Source organism: Amphiura filiformis, chromosome 17 (genome assembly GCF_039555335.1).
Source record: "Amphiura filiformis chromosome 17, Afil_fr2py, whole genome shotgun sequence".
Classification (NCBI taxonomy): domain Eukaryota; kingdom Metazoa; phylum Echinodermata; class Ophiuroidea; order Amphilepidida; family Amphiuridae; genus Amphiura; species Amphiura filiformis.
Window position 1 is genome coordinate 55,399,882 of NC_092644.1, and position 20,477 is coordinate 55,420,358.

Consider the following 20,477-nt stretch of genomic DNA (forward strand, 5'->3'; position numbering starts at 1 on the left):
CAAACAACTGATACTCAAAAAGTTATATAATGTACACTATTAAGTTGTATTATTTGTTACTGATAAAAGAATTTAAAGCAAGTTTAGTAAAATTCAGGATATTCAAAATATTGTGTGTATTGAAAATCTGGAGTTGAGGTGAACCATTTGATATTGCCAACCACTCTGTGCAACTCTATGGGTATCTTATAGGTTATTACCCTCAAATGCAATTTGTACTTAATTATGAACCAAAATGAATTTTTGTAAGACTGGTTTTTTTCCAAGGTGTAGTGAAAGACAGTGTGTTGAAGAAACTAGTTAGTTGTGCAATTATAGTCATGTGTGCCATCTGTTTGCAAATATTGATATTGATATAAAGTTACATATAGTAATCCAACCTGAGACTTGTCAATTGTTTGCTATATTGTAATTATGGAGAGAATTTTGTTCATATAAAAATAAAATTTGAATTTATTGTATATGTATAATTATATATATAATCCTAGATTTCAATTTAATCTTTTGAGCTTTCAATTTGTCAAGAAAATTGAGTCTGTTCAGTAAACTGCATACTACATGTGTGTGTGACAAAATCCAGTGTCTTTGTGTGTATTATTACCTTGACAATTTTTCTTCTTTGCGAAATAGGGTTTACTTAAAGGGGCATTTGTGATCTACAGCCTCATCCCCCATTTACTCCAAAACAATTGAAGATTTGTATACCATCAGAAACATCAGACTACATAATGTTTGTGTGCATTACTTGTTTTGCAGATTCAGGTGTTTGACAAAGTCATTGTCCAATTTGTACTTCTTATCTGTCCAGGCAGAAATTACAACACGATGGCCTCTTGAGGCACTAGTAATAGAGAGCTTGCGATTTCCAAACGAGGTGATGATACGACCGTGTAACTATTCAAAATTACCCTTCTGTGACAATGCGAGGTCGCGTATCCAGGGCCGGATTTACCATTGGGCCAGATGGGCCCAGGGCCCCCAAATTTACCCTGTGCATCTGTAAAACACCCATGTTTTGGGTCAAAAAATGATACAATTGCAAAATTTTGCGCGCTTATGTTGACCGTAAGCTCCTCTCTCGGAGATCTCTTGAGCAATCTTTCTGCTCCAATTGACAGACATAACACACTATGCTAGTCCAGTAAAATACCACAGTTCCATGATGGAGATATTTCAATCTGCCGCTTCTTTGAGTCGACAGCACATATTTTATTCTCTCTAACAAACAAGAACTGCGAACTGAAGTTTGAAGACTTCAATTATGGTAACTTTTGTACCAACACTGGCTAACATAAATTTCACAGAATTCCCTCTTAGAACTTCATCCAGCTTCTCCAGATCATTTTCTTTCCAGGCTTTATATATCATTTCTTCTTACTGTAGAATAATCTTAAGATCTTAATTTAATCATTCCATATATGGCACATTACATCAAAATAGTACATGAAATCATCACAAGCCAATCAGACTCATTAATCGGTATACATCATATCTAAATTTAGAACATTACCTCAACACAAACCAATCAGATTTCACTACTGTGTATAGATGGTTACTGTAATAGCGCCACCACATAATGTTCCAGAAACTTCTACATTTAACTAGATATGAATTTATTGTTCACTTTAATCATTAGCATTCCAGAATATTACATGTAAAAACAAATGGAGATAAATATCCAAACTAGTGAAAACAAATGTCTGATGACAAAATACTTTTTAATAATTATTATGGACTATTTTGGGAGCACATAACAGCTGTTTGCTGTAATATGCCATAAATAGTGAATATTATTCTAGAATGGTAACAACTTGTATATAAATTCTGGATAATAAATGATTTGAGCAGCAGTTACAACAGGGAATTCTATAAAAATTTATGTTAGCCAATAAGTGGTACAAAAGTTACCCTAATTGAAGTCTTCAAACTTCGGTTCGCGGTTCTTGTGTGTGTGTTGGAGAGAATAAAATACGCCAAAGGCGGTAGTGAAAGCCTATAGTGCTTGATTGTCATGTCGAAAAAAAAAGAAGTGACAGACTGAACTGTGGTATCTTGCTGGACTAACATAATGTGTTATCAGACTGTCAAGTGGAGCAGATGGCTCCCGGGAGATGGCTTGCTCAAGTGATCTCCGAGAAAGGAGCTTACGTTCAACATAGAAGACCATTAAGAAAACACTAGTATAGCAGCTAGGATAGTGAAAACATAGTCTTCAGGACTTGGACTGAGACACTGGTAGACCAGGGGTTTTCCGTGGGTAGACAGGGTCTTGCACATTGCCGGATCTTGGATCAAGAACTTGGAAAGGTAAATCCGGCCCTTACAGTTAGTGTCTCAAGTACAAGACCTCCTTTGTGCATTTCATTTTTAAGACAATTCTCTTTTTAATGTTGCAGATGAATCAAATACTTGCATTATACTTTCGTTTAGGGAACAACCCAAAAGTTCGATGAAGCCCTATAAACGAAAGTCCTTTCGTTAGAAGGCTAACCCCCTCCCCCCTCCCGTCTAACGTAAGTGACAAATATCGAAAATTCCAACCCGTATATTCATATAGGATACAGGGGCCGTCGCTATATGGTGCATGGGGTTGTGGAGGGGGTGCGACAATATTGATCATGTTTATGGAAGAAACGAATATTGCATTCTATTTTAACATATTTTTTCATTATCTATTTTGGCACGGAAAAAATAGGACTTGCTGGATTTTCAAATAAAAAAGAATGTGGTATGAAACACAAAACGTTTTCGACATCATTCGCCAAAGGTTAGAAAACGTTTAAATGTCGGGTTATATAAAGGGTAAAAACATTTTCATATTAAAGATTTGAAAACATTTTGATAACCTCCTGCAAATATTCTAACATGAATGTTCTTTAAACAATATTTTACAATAACTTTTTGAAAACATTTTAGAAATAGTTTTGTAGTATGTTTTCATACATAGGCCTAACGTTTTTTCTTGACGGTAAAAATGACGTTTATATAACCAGGAGATGAGACTGTTTAGGTTAAATGTCGGGACCTAGGTTACAATTTGAGAAGAAATGATATGCCAAGTTCGAAGTTCCCTAATCGGTCCATGAGTGACCAAACCGTTCCTGGTAAACCGTATACTTCTATTACAGTATTATGCAGTCTACATGTTCTTTGTTGACAAGGGGCAGTCTTCAGTGAAGAGCTCTCTTTTTTCAGAGCCAACAAACCTTTAAATTTAGCAGATCGGCGAGGTCTGCATGCTTGTTTTCTGTAGACAAGGGGCAGTCTTTAGTGAACGGATCTTTTCGGAGCTACCAAAACCTTTTAAATTTATAGCAGATAGGCGAGATCTGCTTGTTCTCTGATGACAAGGGTCAGTCTTCAGTGAACGGCTCTTTTCAGAGCCACCAAACCTTTAAAATAAGCAGATATGCGAAGCCTGCTTGTTTCTGTAGACAAGGGGTAGTCTTCAGTGAATGGATCTTTTCAGAGCCACCAAAACCTTTTAAATTATCAGATAGGCGAGATCTGCTTAATCTCTGTTAATAAGGGGCAGTCTTCAGTGAACGGCTCTTTTCAGAGCCATCAGTAGGCAAGGGGTGGTCTACATGTCTCATTGTCCTGAAGAAGTCAGAGCTACTCCTGACGAAAGCTTGACAGTTCTAAACTTGCCCGACGGAGAACCCGCTAAAAAAACCCACTAATTGTTATGAATTCCCGTCGTAAAAGCCTATCCCACAATTTCCCTGATGACCCGACATTTTAATGTTATTAAAACGTTTTTACCAAAACCAAAACCTCAAAATATAACATGTTTAAAACGTTTTAAAAACGTTTTGTGTTTGCTCGGACAGATGCTTTTAAAAATGAACTTACATGACGTTGCAGGTTGCGAGTAGGCCTACTGCACTCCATATTGATTTGAAATCATTCTGAAGAAACCACTGTAAAATCTAAATATCGTACTTCGGAAAATTAGACAATTATATTTTAAATCCTTAAAAAAAGATAACATTTGACCGATGTTTTAACTACTTTTTTACAAACGTAATCGGACTTTTTGACCCCCTCCCCCCTAAGGAAAGGACTTTCGTTTATAGGGCTTCATCGAACTTTTGGGTTGTTCCCTTAGTCGATAACTATTTTAGTCAATGAAAATCAGCTGAGAAAAAGGGAAAAAAAATACAATGAAATGAAGGACAGTATCCAAGGATTTTAGAAGCAAATCCAATTAAATCAACTGAAAAACTTCATTTCCCCTTCAGCATTTTATTGTGTTACCACATGTAGAATGAGTTATAATCATTGGTAATAGCGCCACCACATAATGTTCCAGAAACTTCTACATTTAACTAGATATGAATTTATTGTTCACTTTAATCATTAGCATTCCAGAATATTCCATGTAAAAACACATGGGAGATAAATATACAAACTAGTGAAAACTAATGTCTGATGACAATATACTTAATAATTATTACCGACTATTTTAGGGCACATAACAGCTGTTTGCTGTAATATGTCATAAATAGTGAAAATTGTTCTAGAATGGTAACAAATTGTATAAAATCTGGATAATAAATGATTTGAGCAGCAGTTACAACAGGGAATTCTTTAAAATTTATGTTGGCCATTAAGTGGTACAAAAGTTACCATATAAATTGAAGTCTTTAAACTTCGGTTCGCGGTTCTGGTGTGTTGGAGAGAATAAAATACGCCAAAAACGGTAGTGAAAGCTAATAGTGCTTGATTATCTTGTCGACTCAAAGAAGTGACAAACTGAAATATCTCCAATGAACTGTGGTATTTTGCTGGACTAACATAGTGTGTTATCTGACTGTCAAGTGGAGCAGATGGCACCCGCGAGATGGCTTGCTCAAGTGATCTCCGAGAGAGGATTTTACGTTCAACATAGAACACCATTTTGGAAAACACTAGTATAACAGCTAGGATAGTGAAAACATAGTCTTCAGGACTTGGACTGAGACTGTGGTAGACCAGGGGTTTTGCGTGGGGAGACATGATCTTAATTGCACAATGCACATGTCATTGCCGGATCTTGGATCAAGAACTAAGACCATCAAAGGAATCTCATCAGAAAGTCAGCCAATCAAGATCTGCAGCCTTACCCAGGGTCTTGGAAAGGTAAATCCGGCCCTTACAGTACGTGTCTCAAGTACAAGACCTCCGTTTTGTGCATTTCATTTATAAGACAATTCTCTTTTCAATGTTGCTGATGAGTCAGATACTTGCATTATACTCTAGTTTAGTCGATAACTGTTTAGGCAACAATGATTGATAGTCAATGAAAATCAGCTGTTAAAAAAGGGGAAAAATACAATGAAATGAAGCTTGATGCTAATCAAGTGAAAAACTTCATTTCCCCTTCAGCATTTTATTGTGTTACCACGAGTTATAATTGTAGCATTTTACATCAATTTAGTTTAACGCAAAATTCATTTCGTCCTGTAATCCTTGCGGATTCAGATAGCCAGCTGGGGACCCTAAGTTGTAGCCTGGCCCATGGCCCTGAAAAGGTAAATCCGTCTCTGACCATAAAAGTGTCTAAAGTTTAAGACCTCCGTTTAGTGCTGTTCAATATTAGGACAATTAAAATTCTTGGTAAAACGGTTTTCATTGTGCATTTTGGTTCTCAACCTTCGATATGTTCTTCTTTGAGCAGGGAGGCATTTTTTTGACGGGGAGCATATATAGATAAAATATTTGTCACTATTTAGTTGTAATGTGGACGACTATTTGCCATCCCCCAGATTTTACCCTCCCCATGTGGAGCAATACTAAATATACCTAAGGACGTTCCAAATACGAAATTTCACTCTAAAAGGATTGAAAAAAAAGTCTGTATTGCTTTCAAAAGAGTGAATATTGCCTAAAGAAAATGTACTTTCGTTCATTTTAGAGTGTTTTCCACTCAAAAAGGGGTTGTCCTTCGTTCAACTCCTTGAAAGAGTGGAAATTCACACTTTTACATTTAGAGAGAATGAAATTCAGCTGAGAAAAAGTTACAATGGAATGAAGCACATTGTGTAGGGTTATTTAGAACCAAATCCAATTCAAGTTCAAGTTCAGTACGGTTAAACACCCCAGGTGAGGAAAATAATCCGGATTATGGTGTGTGTGCTTTTTGTATCGGTATTTGTAAATTTCTTATAGATGTGCTTTGAAGGCTATAGGGTCAGAATATTGGTATTGGTGATTCTAGCAGTGCGTTCCACTGACTCAGTGACAGCCCTTGGTAGAAATGAACATTTGCAGGTGTCCCTTGATGGTTGTGGTGGTATAAAGGCTTTGCTGTGATTATTCCTGGTGAAGCATGTTACCGGGTGCAGTAGGGTTTGGACCGGGATGGCTAGGTGACAGGCTTTCTGGAACTGGTTGAGAGGTGATATTTTTCGTCTGGTAGATAGTAGTGGCCACTTCAGAGCCACCATCATGTCGGTGACACTGCTACGCCTGTCATAGATGTTTTTAACAAAGCTTTAAGTTGGTATATTTGGTCCGCGGTGTAATTCGAATGCTATTTGGGTGGAACCTGAAGCACAATTTGTGGAATCTGGCGATAAACTTACAATCTGGAGATAAACTTGATAACATAATACCATGTATAAAATTAGATTCTTTAAACTATTCAACTGTACTCACGGTTTTCAGAGGCAAGGGTTTCACACCTTATCCTAGTTGCATCTTCAGGCCGTCTGTTGGTCTCTTGGCAACTGGTCACTGACCAGTGGCGAGATGGTGTTGACAGAGGCCGTATCAGAGCCAACATCAGATTCACGTCTCTTTCAAACCTACCAACACTTTGAGACAAAAGCTGGTTCACCCGAAAGACAAGCCACCCAAAGACAAGCAGAGCAATATTGTCTATGCTATTGAATGCAAGGTCAACAATTGCCAGGACTTGTACATTGGTGAAACAAAAGAGACCTTGGCAAAGCGTATGTACCAACACAGACGTGCCAGCACCAGTTGTGGGGACTCTGCGGTGTATACGCATTTGGACGGCACTAATCACACCTTTGACAACAAGAACGCTGTGAACGTTAGACAGGGAGCGCAGGTGGTACGAAAGGGAGTCAAGGAAGCGATCTTTGTCAAGAAAGAACAGCCATCACTCAACAGGGGAGGCGGCCTGCGTCACAATTTGGCGGGGGGGGCTCTACAATTCCGTTATCAAGAACATTCCAAAGAAGTTTGGCTCTAAATATACGGCCTCTGGCAACACCATCTCGCCACTGGTCAGTGACCAACCTGGGATAAGATATGAAACCGTTGCCTCTCAAAATCGTGAGTCCACTTGAATAGTTTAAAGAATCTAATTTTATATTTGATTATACCTGGATGAATGACAACCTTCACAAACGTATAATACCATGTAATTTCCATTTTTGTGACAAATTGGGCATGAGGTTATTTCATAGTGTGTATAAAGCTAAGAATGTGCTATTTTTGTGAACAGTGATGTTCACTATGAATGCTAAAGATGCCTACTGTGCCACGGTGACTGTGGTTAACATTCGGTGATTTTCAAAGATATACATATCAACACGTTTCTATTGTATTGAAAATCAGATTTTGGTAGGAATACAGTCATAGAAAGACATATGACTCTACTTGTCTGTTTGTTTTTCATTTAATACAAATTAAAATTACACCTGTAAAGTGTGCTGAGGCTTGTGGATCAACGTCTAGTCGTTGTGCCTGTGCGTAGCGCACACCGTCGACATCCCTATATCTTCGTGTTAAAAATTGCCGTGGTAGTACGATAAATCCTCACGTTTTTCAACAACTACGCATGGTGATTTTGAGCTATTTTGTTTGAGATAGGCCGTGCGACTCAGGCTATGCATACAATTTGAGATTTTGAGAGCCGGCCACACTGTTTCTATTCTATGTTTTACGATTTTCGCATGATCAGTATATGGCTGGCCGTAACCGCCACAACGTGGAGCTGCTACGCGTAGCTTACTTTTCGCTTCGCGGAGCTAAATTGACCAATCATGTTAGATCTTTTCATTACGCGGAGCCAGTTGATGCATCATCGTTCCAGAGAGAGAAAACTCTTGCCAAAATTAATGTTTCCTATGTGGATTTTAAATGAATCGAATGTAAATAAACCACAAACAGTTGTACAGGATCAATACCATTGTTTGATTAGTGTATAGTCAATGTTACCTTGCATGCATGTGCCATGTGTGTGGCGTGTTTGTTTGTTTGTCTACTGTGTCAGGCCAGGATCACTGACACCCACGGTACTGATACTGTCATACTATCACGGTGATCATATTGTTGAATGTTGTTGACTTTAAAATAATCATGATGCAGTCATGTCTACAGTAGAATTCACCACGACCTTTGAAGGACTTAAACCCCATTAAAAGCTATTAAACCAAGATAACACTCAATGAAAACAGCTCAACTATGTTACATCAGATCTTCTCTGGTTAAATACACACTGCACTTGTGTCTGTTTTACCTGTGCAATGAACAATGAGCTGGTATTATAGTTTCAGTTGGGTGAATGATTATAAAGCGAACGCAAGGTAACAATACTGTCTGGGCTTTTGTTTACGAAATGAGACAATAGTCTGCTTATTGTTAACCAGCGTTCTTGAAAATGAGAAGCATAATGGTTTGCAGACTTAACACGGTTTAGAAATAATTTGTTCATATTTTTTGGTGTTATCTGTCGTTTACATATCCTTCCTAAAACACAAAAGTACCAATATTTCCAAACACCTAAATTAGCTAAAATTTAGGAAATGTTACAAAACTATATTTTCTAGAATTTCAGAGAATACTTTAAATATTGACTGGTTATTTTTTACACAGTGACGTCATATAGGCAATGGCATAATACTTCTAACATACACTAGGTCACGCGTCAATGGTGAGCGCACTGAGTATTTTGTATAGGAAAACGGGCAGTATCGTAACTACAGTATGTATGGCCTACTACTAGTATATAAAGTAAATCCGAACTGGTTTGCTGAAGGTCGAATTCCGCAGGCCACGCCGCGCAAGATGTACAAATCAGCCTGAATTGTGTGCATGGTTTACCACCACTCTGCCTAGCTATATAGTTGTGTACAATACTGTATGAGTTTCTTGTGAGTGCATGTCCATCTTAATAATAAGTCGGTTCGTACTTTTCATAAATTACTTTTTGAATCATAACTATCGTGACCGAGGATATCTTGCAACTACGTGAAGCTCGTCTGGCAAATTCTTAATGACTAAATTCGCTTCACGTAATGAGTAAGTCGTACTTGATTGGTCAGTTTTACCTCCGAGTAATGAAAAACTCTAACATGATTGGTCAATTTGGCTCCACGGAACAAAAAGTCAGCTACGCGTAGCAGCTCCACGTTGTGGCGGTTGCGGCCTACCATATCAGTATCCCATATGATATTTCTATTGTAAGAAAATTTTATTTGTTGTCACGTAAATCACAGGTTTCGTTTAAATGTACTAACTGGAAATTAAATGTACTAATTAGTGAGGACCGGTATTTTGCTGTGGATATGTTTAACTACAATTTGCGGGTAAAAAATTTGAAATCCTGGGTAAAAATTTTGATAATATTCAACTCTTTGAGAAAATTATTTTATAAAGGAATGCTGGTAAAGCCAGGTGCAATACAATGTACATTATTGACACACTATCACGCTCTTTATCTTCGTCAATAATAGAATAATCGATTTCAATCGAATTGAATGCATGAGTTTGTAGTTGACTACTGAGCGACCTAAGCGATCGATTGCTAGCCAATCAGATAGAACTCCTTTTCTTGCGTTCAGTGAAATACCACTCGCCTGTCGCTCACTACCACTCGCCCGTCGCTCACCAACGGAGTATTAAATTTATATTTATCGTATAGGACGTCGACGGTGTGTAGCGCACTATAAATCACTGCGCTTTTTTTAAAATATTTTTTTTATTTTGATTAATTGAACTGGTATGACTATTAAGACTCGTGATAAACGACGATTAATTTTGTAATAATAAAATGAAAACGCTGGGTCATTCACGACGTCATTTGTAATTCATGTCAAAACCTAGGGAGTGACCACACACATCCGTGTATACGTGCGCAATCGATACTCAATGATCCAGACAATACCATTTGAATATACCGCCCTTATGTATGCTCCTGCTTGGCACATCTTGTCACTTGCGGGAAGATATACTATAGCCTAAAAGCTTACAATAGTTACCCCACCGTAAATAGCTCTCTTCATTACCATGATTATCTCACTGTGCCAGTATAATACGCGTAGTGTACGTACTTTTGAACCATATTTTGTTCAAAAATGATAGGAAGGGATTGTTTTCAGCTAAAATGTTGGCTATCAGCAGATGCCCAATGGAATGGTATCAGGAAGTGTTGCAGAAAGGTAAGCGTACTCATTATTTATTCAAAATTTATTTATAAAATCCGAATGGGAAATCCGAAAAAAATATGTCTGGTCAAAATTCTCACCCTAGAAATATTGTGAAATAGAATCGAATCAAATGTAGGCTCCGCAAACAACGTCCAATTATTCCCAGAGGGGTTTGATACACGCGTATATAATAAGTTATGATTTTGGGTTAATTTGAGAAGAGTTATGCCTCAAGTTTCAAAATACACCGAGTGCACCTTTTTTGACCAAAAACCTCGACAATTCAACACTCTGTAAAAACAAATCAAAAATTATCTGGGATAATTGCAACTAAGTATATGAACGTTATGATCTAAGCTACCAGATGCATCATTAATTTCATGACTATGATATTTAGTTGTGGAAAAATATTACTTTAATATTTTGGCGGGATTATTTCCCGCCAAAAATTTCAACCAAAAAGAGAAAGTACCCTTAACGCACAATGCTAAAATGGTTTTCATTGTGAGTTAAGGCTTTTTGGTTCTCAACCTTCGATATGTTCTTCTTTGGGCAGGGAGGCATTTTTTGACGGGGAGTAATATAGATACCCTATTTATTACTATTTAGATGTTTTTAAAAATATTTAGATATTTAAAATGCGCTGAATACAAAATCGGGCACAAAAAGTAGTAAATTATTTTTGGGCTACTAGTTTGCATCCCCCACATCCCCCAGCGGTATAAAATAATTATACAGAGCACCTTACAAGGACGTTCAAAAATAGCAAACGTGATTTCCAAAAACTCGCTTGTGAAAAACTTTAGTAACTGAAATCTGTAAAGAAATATTTTCAATAGACATGAATAAAATATTTTGTTAAAAGTCCTTGAAATCAATCAAGTTCTATTTTCAGCATGTTCAGCAAGCCTGTACAAGATGGAGAATAATGAAAACATGACACGATAAAGCTGACTTCATAGTCGATCGCTTTAGTAAAACGTGAATCGTACGCATTGTTATTGTATACAAAAACGACATCGCGTTTGCGCACTGAGCATGCGTGCGATTCGCTTTTAGTAAGCGATCAAGTATACATCCACCTTTAAGTATTGACAGAAGATTCGAGTTAACTTAGTATGCATGCAGTACGTTAAAACACTTCAACAATCAAATGTCGTGGAATCGTGTCGTGCCAACTTACACACAATTACACCGTCTCAATAAAAATGGGTTGCAAATGTTCTTGAATTTGACCCAATTTTGCGTTGATGTTTGATGTTACTGTTATGTTAGGTGTTTATGTGTTAATGTTAGGGGATATACCCTCGTTTTAAGTGGTTTTGGAGTCAAGGAAAAGGAACGCATTAAAAGAGCAAGGCCCGATTTATCCATATACAGTTTTCTTCTTGATTGAATGACCTTTACCACCAATTCCGATCTGTGAAGTTTCACGCTGGTGTTTCGATCCATTTTGATATGAGAGCTAAAATTGCAATTTTCTAGCACCATAGGAACACTGTGGATTGATTAATTGAACGACCAAAAAGTTGCACCTTTTCATTCATAACATTCAAACTAAATATCTTTGAGTCCTGATATTTTACAGGGGAAATGAGAAAAATAGTATCTTTCTTCTGATACCAAAATTATATGAGGCTATTAGCGATCGGGCTCATTCATGGCATCCGTCTGTCTCGGGAGACAATGGAGTTTTGTGCCCTAAGTCACTCTGATGTTTGGCTGCATCGCCTGCTGTGACTATGCAGTCCAATTCTTGAACGGCAAATCCTCTTACATTTGCTGCAACTGAAAACAACTTCTTGCGATGGTGGAGCTGACACGACTGAGCCCTGCAGTCTTCGCTCTCTTCTCTCTTCCCACTGCTAGACCGTCTTCTGGTTTCCAACACATGCTCCAGTCTTGACGGCATCTTTCCAGCTATTGCGATCTGCAGCCATGCTTTCCCAGTTTGATGGGTTGATGTCACAATTTTTCATGTCTCGCTTGCAGACGTCCTTGAAGCGCAGGGCTGGTCTTCCAACAGGTCTGGAGCCGATTTCTAGCTGGCCATACAGCAGGTCTTTTGGGATTCTACCATCATCCATTCGGCTGACATGTCCAAGCCATCTCAAGCGTCTTTGTGACAGGAGTGCAAACATGCTTAAGATGCCAGCTTTTTCCAAGACGGCTTTGTTAGTGACATGGTCCTGCCATGTGAAGCATAGGATACGTCTGAGGCAGCGCATGTGGAAAGCATTCAGTCTCAGTTTCAGTTTCAGTTTCAGTTTATTTCACCTTTAAATAATTATTACAGAGTAAAGCAAAACCATATGGTAGGAAACCAAACAGAGCAGAGCTCGACAATTTTTGGCCACCCTTTACAATATTTAGTTAAACATTCAGGACGAAACACAATCAAAGACGTATGAGGACATAATTATGTGCAGACAAAGACCGGACAGGACACGTGAGACAGACAATGTTGGCTCTGTTCCTGATGTGCATATAGTGCCCATGCCTCGCTTCCATAGAGAAAAGTGCTGAGTACACAGGCCTGATACACCCTCATCTTTGTGTTGATGGTTAGCATGGTGTTTTCCCATACTCTTTGAGAGACGTGCCATTGCAGTAGATATCTTGGCAATGCGTGTATTCAAGTCTGCGTCAAGCGATAGATTGTTGGAGTTTTTGGAACCAAGGTAGGTGAAGACTTCCACCACTTCAAGCATGTAGTCGTTGATACTGATGCAGGGTGTAATACTGGCATCCTGAGCCACAATGTTTGTCTTCTTCAGACTAATTGTCAGGCCAAACTCTCTACATGCATCTGCGAAACTGCTGATGAGTCTCTGTAGATCCGCTTCAGACTTTGCCGTCAAAGCCGCATCATCAGCAAATAGCATATCTCCGATCAGGACTCTCTGCACCTTGGTCTTTGCTCGGAGACGTGATAGGCTAAACAGACCTCCATCATTTCTTGTGTGGAGATATACACCATCCTCTGATGAGCTGAAAGCATGCGTCAGTAGCAGAGAGAAAAAGATACCGAAGAGTGTAGGAGCAAGCACACATCCCTGCTTCACTCCACTCCTGATTTGGAAGGCATCAGAGGAGGAGCCATCGTACTGGACAGTGCCATGCATTCATTCATGGAAGGATATGATCATCTTGAGCAGCTTTGGTGGGCATCCAATTTTCTCGAGTAGTGTGAAAAGGCCTTTCCTGCTGACTAGATCGAATGCCTTTGTCAGGTCGATGAATGCAATGAAGAGTGGTTGTCTCTGCTCCCGACATTTTTCTTGAAGTTGCCGTACAGAGAATATCATATCGATGGTTGACCTCCCAGACCTGAAGCCACATTGTGATTCAGGATAAACACGCTCAGCTAGCGTCTGCAACCTGTTGAGGACGCGGGCAAAGACCTTCCCAACTATACTTAGGAGAGAGATACCCCGGTAGTTGTTACAATCTCTGCGGTCACCTTTGTTTTTGTAGAGTGTAACTATAACAGAGTCTCGCATATCCTGGGGTACCATCCCTTCTTGCCAACAAAGACAGAGAAGCTCATGAAGGTGATGAAGAAGGGGTGTATTCTTGCCTGCTTTGATGACCTCAGGAGGGGTTGCATCTTTTCCTGGAGCTTTGCCACTAGAGAGAGAGAGTCGATGGCCTTACACAGTTCTTCTAGGGAGGGTGGGTTATCAAGCTCTTCTATTTCGGGCTGCCTCTCAATGCTGTTCAATGCAGCTTCGGTAAGCACATTTTCCTGAGAAAAGAGCTCCTGGTAGTGCTCAACCCATCTTTCCATCTGTTTGCTTCTGTTTGCACCATCAGACGACTTTATTGGTGCAGTTTTGGTGGTGGTGGGCCCAAACGCTTTTCTGATGCCTTCATACATACCACGGACATTGCCACTGTTGACATGCAGTTGGATGTTCTGACAGAGGGTTAGCCAGTAGTCGTTGGCACAGCGTCTTGCAGTTCTCTGGGCATTTCTCTTTGCCTTTTGAAGTGTTGCAAGTGTCTTCTCCGAGGTGAACTCTTGTAGTTGATGAGAGCAGATCGTTTAGCTTCAACAACTGGTTCCATCTCCAATATTTTAGCTTCAAACCAATCAGGATTTTGTTTACTTCTCTTGCCAAAATTCTCCATGGCTGTGATATATATAGTGTCTGAAATTCCATCTCTCCACAGTGGGTGTTTCAGGACAGTCCTGCAGAGATCGTTCTATAGATTTAGCGAAGTGCTCACACAAGGCAGGGGTTGTTGTTCCTGTGGTGTTGATACGTGGACGCATCTTCTACTCAGAGTGATGGATACGTTTTGGCTGCATACGCACTTTGCTGCTGACTAATGGGTGGTCTGTATTGCAGTCAGCACTATGGTAGCTGCGGGTGACGGCGCAACCCCACACGGACATCAGGAGATGGGCGATGCTGTCAAATTAAATCCGGACTTTGGACTAAAAGGTTGTCCACAGACGGACAACATCGTCCATCTCCTTTTGTCGGGTAAAAGCTAGTGTGGGTGCCAGCTTGTGTTGTGTCTATTCTTACCTCTTTCTCTTCATCTTTTCTTTCTTACTGTCCCAATCATAGAGTTTTGTGTAGAAATGTGCATAAACCTCACTGCCTTGTGAGCGCCTCGGGAGAGGCAAAGGCTAGGGAGTAAACCTTACACAAATCCGGAGTGGAGCCCTAAGGCGATCTGGTAAATGAACTTCAACACCTTCCGGCAACTCCTGCATCCAAGTTGATGCCAAACGTATTGCTTCGCTTTCCTTTGGACTACATCAACGAGGCCAAGAGGGGGACTCTGATTACTGGGCAGCTCAGAGTCTCCATAAAATTTGCCCAGGCACGTGCGCTGGAGAGGTCACTGCAGTGGCAGAAACAACACGGGATGCAGCAGTTACGAGTGATAAGCCCACACCAATTGGCGTAGGTTACGGGTGCTACGGGCTGCATTCGACGGTGGGAGGGATCATCGTGTCCCACTGGTCAGCTTTAAATAAACCTAATATCAAATATATTTATTTATGAATATTATCAATCATCCAGGTAGATCAAATAGTTGACTAAATTATAATTCTATTCAACTGGACTTACTATTTATGATGGCTACGGTATCACGTCATATCCATGACGCATCATCAGAGCCGAGTGATCTTGAATTGGCTCTGTATTCTCGTGTGACGTCACTTCTACCATCGTGACATCACAGGTCAAGAATACAGAGCCAATTCAAGATCACTCGGCCTGATGATGCGTCATGGATATGACGTGATACCGTAGCCATCATAAATAGTAAGTCCAGTTGAATAGAATTATAATTTAGTCAACTAATATCAAATACACAATCCATGCACTAGACGCAACGTTCCCGGAACCACCGCTAGGTGGCAGCACACGATGAAAGCTTTGATGGAACACCTTAATGACTTTCATATGGAAAAACCAGGTAATGCTCGGAGATGCCCGAGATATCTATGATGTAGCCACAATTTTGACATTGTAGCGCATGGAATGCCTCAGAATGGTTTCAAAAGGGTTGGAAACGCTGATAAATATACGAAACAGCATAGATCTGGGCGAAAAAAGTGCATTTAATCGACAGATCTTATAGACCCGTGACGTCTGCGTGACGTTACGGGTCTATACATGTACAGGTAGCCGGGTATAGCCCCCTTATCTGGCCAGACGCCACCAACGGCATCTATCTCTAGTTCCGAAAAACTCTGCATAACTTACATTCTACTGAATACAACCAGTATGCAATTCGGAACATGTTAATTTGCGTTTCCATGTAGATGTGGGATGTGTAGGTTGTGTGAGGAGTGAACCGTGGCCGGGCGAGAGGGTTATTGTGCGATTTCATTCAAGTCACTTGATAAATATTTATTCTGAGAGAACATCCAGAGACAAAAAGTTAACTTGTATGCTTTCCTTGCTGACACGTACCCTGAGGAATGACGAGTGTCCTGGTCACGAAGACACACGTCATTATCATTATTGGTAATCTCATCTTCAATCAGGCTAAGTTGACCATTGCACTTTTTCTACCGTTTTTGCATAAAAAATATCATGGTTTAAAAAAAAATGTTTAAAAATAAACGCAGTACAATTTTAGAAAAATCAATATTATATCTTTTAATACAGGAACATTACACTCATACATTTTACCGGTGATTAAACATTTGGTTCAAGTACATACGTGCGTCATTGGAGTAAAGATGTAGACACGCGACCCCATATAAAACAAGGTACCACGAGATAGGGTTGTGTGCGAGCACTCGATATGGACACGGATAGTTGATAACAAAAGTGACTTTGTAGTTCAATTAGGTATGGATATGCATGGATAGATGATGGGCGTGCTGAAAGTAGATACGTGCAGACAATAATGTAAGTTAGGTAAAACAGAAAAGTATAGGAAACTTGTGAAATCATAATTCATAAACGAATGGATAAAATCATTCAGTACTATGGTTAAATAGAACATTAATTGATATTTTTTATTAAGATCACACTTAGATCACACAGTGTCATCGCCCCGATATCTTCATGGCAGAAATCGCCATCATTTAGGTTGAATCCACAGCCACGCATGGCTATTTTGTTCTGACCTGTTTAATAGTTTTGAGACGCATAATGGGCCGAGGGACATCCGACTAAGGCTATTGACAATAGCCTGGTGACTGACCTCTGTAGATGTCAGTGAGCATGGTATATGTCATGACGTCATCTGCTTTTAGACTGCCTCCATCAGTGGCCTATACGCTGCGCTATTATAGTACCGTGTATCTTCCCGTGACCCGAGTCTTGGTTAAGACAGCAGCTGTACATGAAATAAAGCTTGAAATATAGACAAGACAATATATTTTATTGTAAACATTGTAAACATCTCAGGATTACGCTCGGGTTCTCAATTTAAGCAAGTCAGGGCGTAGCTGATTGTACGGTATATACAATGCATGGATGTGGAATTATCATGATTATGGGTGAATTGGCAGCAGATACGTGCGAACAATAATGTTATCAGATAAATGGAACTTGTGGGCGGATAGCGTGGCACAATGGTTAGGGTACTTGCCTTTAGTGCATGAGGTCCCGGGTTCAATTCCCGGCGGTGGCGATTTGCTGGGATATTGACTTGGAAAAACAAAGTCTGAAATTAATTGGCAACATCTGTAGATTAAATTCAGACTTCCGCTCTCCCCATGGTTTATTTAGAATTGGGTAAATGAATCATGAAAGTACTCCGTCCTTCGGAGGGGACGTTAAGCCGTCGGTCCCGTGTGCAGAGAGCCATACCTGTACATGTATTTCGCAGCCAGTTTCGAAAAGAGTAGGGTGTTAACCCCTGACTGTTCCCAACCCGTCCTGGTGTTCAAATGGACCCCAATGGAAATAAGCTTCAATAGAGGCTTTCTTGGGTTATCCAGGGTTGTCAAAATCCGAACAAATCAAATCAAATCAAAAGGATATGAATCTGCCAATGTAAATTTATACGGGAATACAAAAATTACTTGAACTATAATTTCACGTTGGCTTTGAAAGTATAAAAGTCTCCCTATTTATATATTTGATGTCTGTGCAGTTTCCGGTAAACATTGGGAAATGAAGGAAATTCAACAATATTAAAACTATTGACAGTTATCATAGTCGAACAATAATTGTTTAAATCGGTCAAATTTGCGACCGTGGCGTTTATACTCTTTAAATTTGTTAATGAAAAGCTTGATATGTTGTCTTTTAAAATTATTTCGAAAACTTAACAAATAAATAATCTGTTAAATTGGATCAGTACAGGTAGGCTCATAAAATGAATTCTCACCGTAAGCTACACTATAAGAATTACCGTATATCGGTATGTTAACTCCTATCATACGGTATTGTACTTTAAAATACATTCTGGTAGAGGTAAATCTAGAGTGAAATTGCTATTCATACATTTACTTTCAATAGACATGCATAAAATATTTTATTGAAAGTCCTTGAAAATCAATCAAGTTCTATTTTGAAGAAGCTAGTACGAGATCTAGAATAACCGACAAAATGACGCAGGTGTTGACGGAAGATTCGAGTTAACTTAGACATGTTAGAGTGTGCATGTATAAAGTGCATTCAGACACTTCAACCATCAAATGACGTTGTTATTGTGTCGGGCAAAGTAACATAAAATTACAGAATCTTTTATCAAATAGGCTTCAATTTTTCGCGAATTTGAACCAATTTTGCATTACTGTTTTTGAAGTAAAAAGAAATTTAAAAAAAGGAACACATTAACCACACCTAAACCAGTAGATAACTTACACAATTCGCACCACATTTTTATTTTAGTCCAATAGCTGGATGGTTAAACAATGTTGAATTTCGTCACAATTGCTCATTATGTTTACCACATTCAGCGTCATGCTTTGTGAGATTTGAATGGATCAAAGCGCAAGTTTTTCTTATTGTACATCCAAACGCAACAGAGTTTGAGAAATGAAGTTTAAAAATTTACTTCAACTTTAATGGCAACTGCACATAATTATATCGATTGGATTTCTTGGTCAGTTTTACTTCAACGCGAACGTCTGATTGGTTGCTGCACCAATAGCATCTCGTCGCTTAAACTCGGGATATGTGTATCAATGACTCAATGAGCGATCAAAAGAAGGGCATGTGAAAGCGACTGCTCCCTTTTGTTTGGTCAATTGGGTTATTGGTCACACTACAATACAAAAGATTCTACATTAGGCGCTTCGTTTGAATAAACATGAATGGGCTCACAAGACCTCAACATGGTTTATTTCAGGAGCCCGCGCCAATCTCCTTATCATACTATTTTGTTAACTCGATATCAAGTTCCTATTAAATATTCTTATGATAGTAGGGCTATGCTGTATTATTTAATAAAGGCTCAATAACTAAAGTTAATGTTAGGTTTGTCAATTTCATAACACATACTGTAATGAAACACCAATTCTTTCTTTCTTTCCCCTCCTGTTCCCCTCCCCTTCAGTCTCTCCCTCTCCCCTCCATCTACCCTTGCTCTCTCAAACTTTACCCCTCCTATAATCATGATAATACATACCTCACTCCCACTCCCATTTCCTCCTCCCTAGTGGCGTTGTCAGGTTTTTCTTTTAGGAGGTCACCGGGGAGGCGACTCTCAATGGAAAACCTAATCCCCTCGCCGTTAATTTTCAATAATTAGTCTTTTAACTATATAATATATAACTTGTACTGCATAAGGAAATATTAATATTATTATAAATTGACGTATTTTCGTGCATAATTTACTGCTCACTATAGATTTTCGCGTTCATTCACTTGGACTTCTAGAGGCTTTCATGGCATAGTGGTTTGAAATAGATAATTCTCTATAATCTGCCAGTGTCGGCTACCTTTTATAGTGTTAGAAATATCTTCTACTAGGCCAAATTGCCCTTTTCACTTAATTTTCGATATACATCCGCTTACCTTTTTAAAAACAACTATAATTTCATAAAATATAATAAACATTACTATAAAATAATATATCTTTTAATACAGGAGCCTTTAACTCAAGAAAAGAAAACTTTCAACATTTCACCGGTGGTTTAAACAGTTGGTATAAATTGCATGCAGGACTACGTGCGTCATTGGACATGTAAGGGTACAGACTGCAGACCCATAAAGGTACCACGAGACAGGGTTGTGTGCGAGCAATCAATTTAGACGTGGATACGATAGTTTGTAGTTCAATTAGGTATGGATAGATATGGATAGATGATGGGTGGGTTGAAAGTAGGTACGTGATGACAATAATGGTATTGGTTAAAACAAGGAAGGATAGATTTATAAATGTTTCAAACAAGGATAAAATCATCCAATATGGCTAAATTGAAAATTGATATTGTCATTATAAGTGCATAATGCGTGGATTTCCAGATAACACTAAATAAATAAATAAATAAAGAAAGAAAGAAATTTATAAAGCGCATTATGCCAGGCCTCAATGCGCTGAACAGAGAACTAAACTTACTAATACATTATGCAAAAACTACAAAAGAACATATTCAATTAGGCATAATACAACCAATACAAAATAATTATAGTAAACACATTTAAAAACATTATA

General features: G+C 38.9%; 1 protein-coding gene across 1 annotated transcript; it reads right to left on the bottom strand.

Annotated features, from left to right (window-relative positions):
• Nucleotides 1–12,250: 12,250 nt before the first annotated feature.
• On the bottom strand, nucleotides 12,251–12,613 carry LOC140137309 (uncharacterized). Its single transcript, XM_072158950.1, has one exon. The coding sequence runs from the start codon at nucleotides 12,611–12,613 to the stop codon at nucleotides 12,251–12,253; it is 363 nt and encodes a 120-aa protein (XP_072015051.1).
• Nucleotides 12,614–20,477: the final 7,864 nt, after the last annotated feature.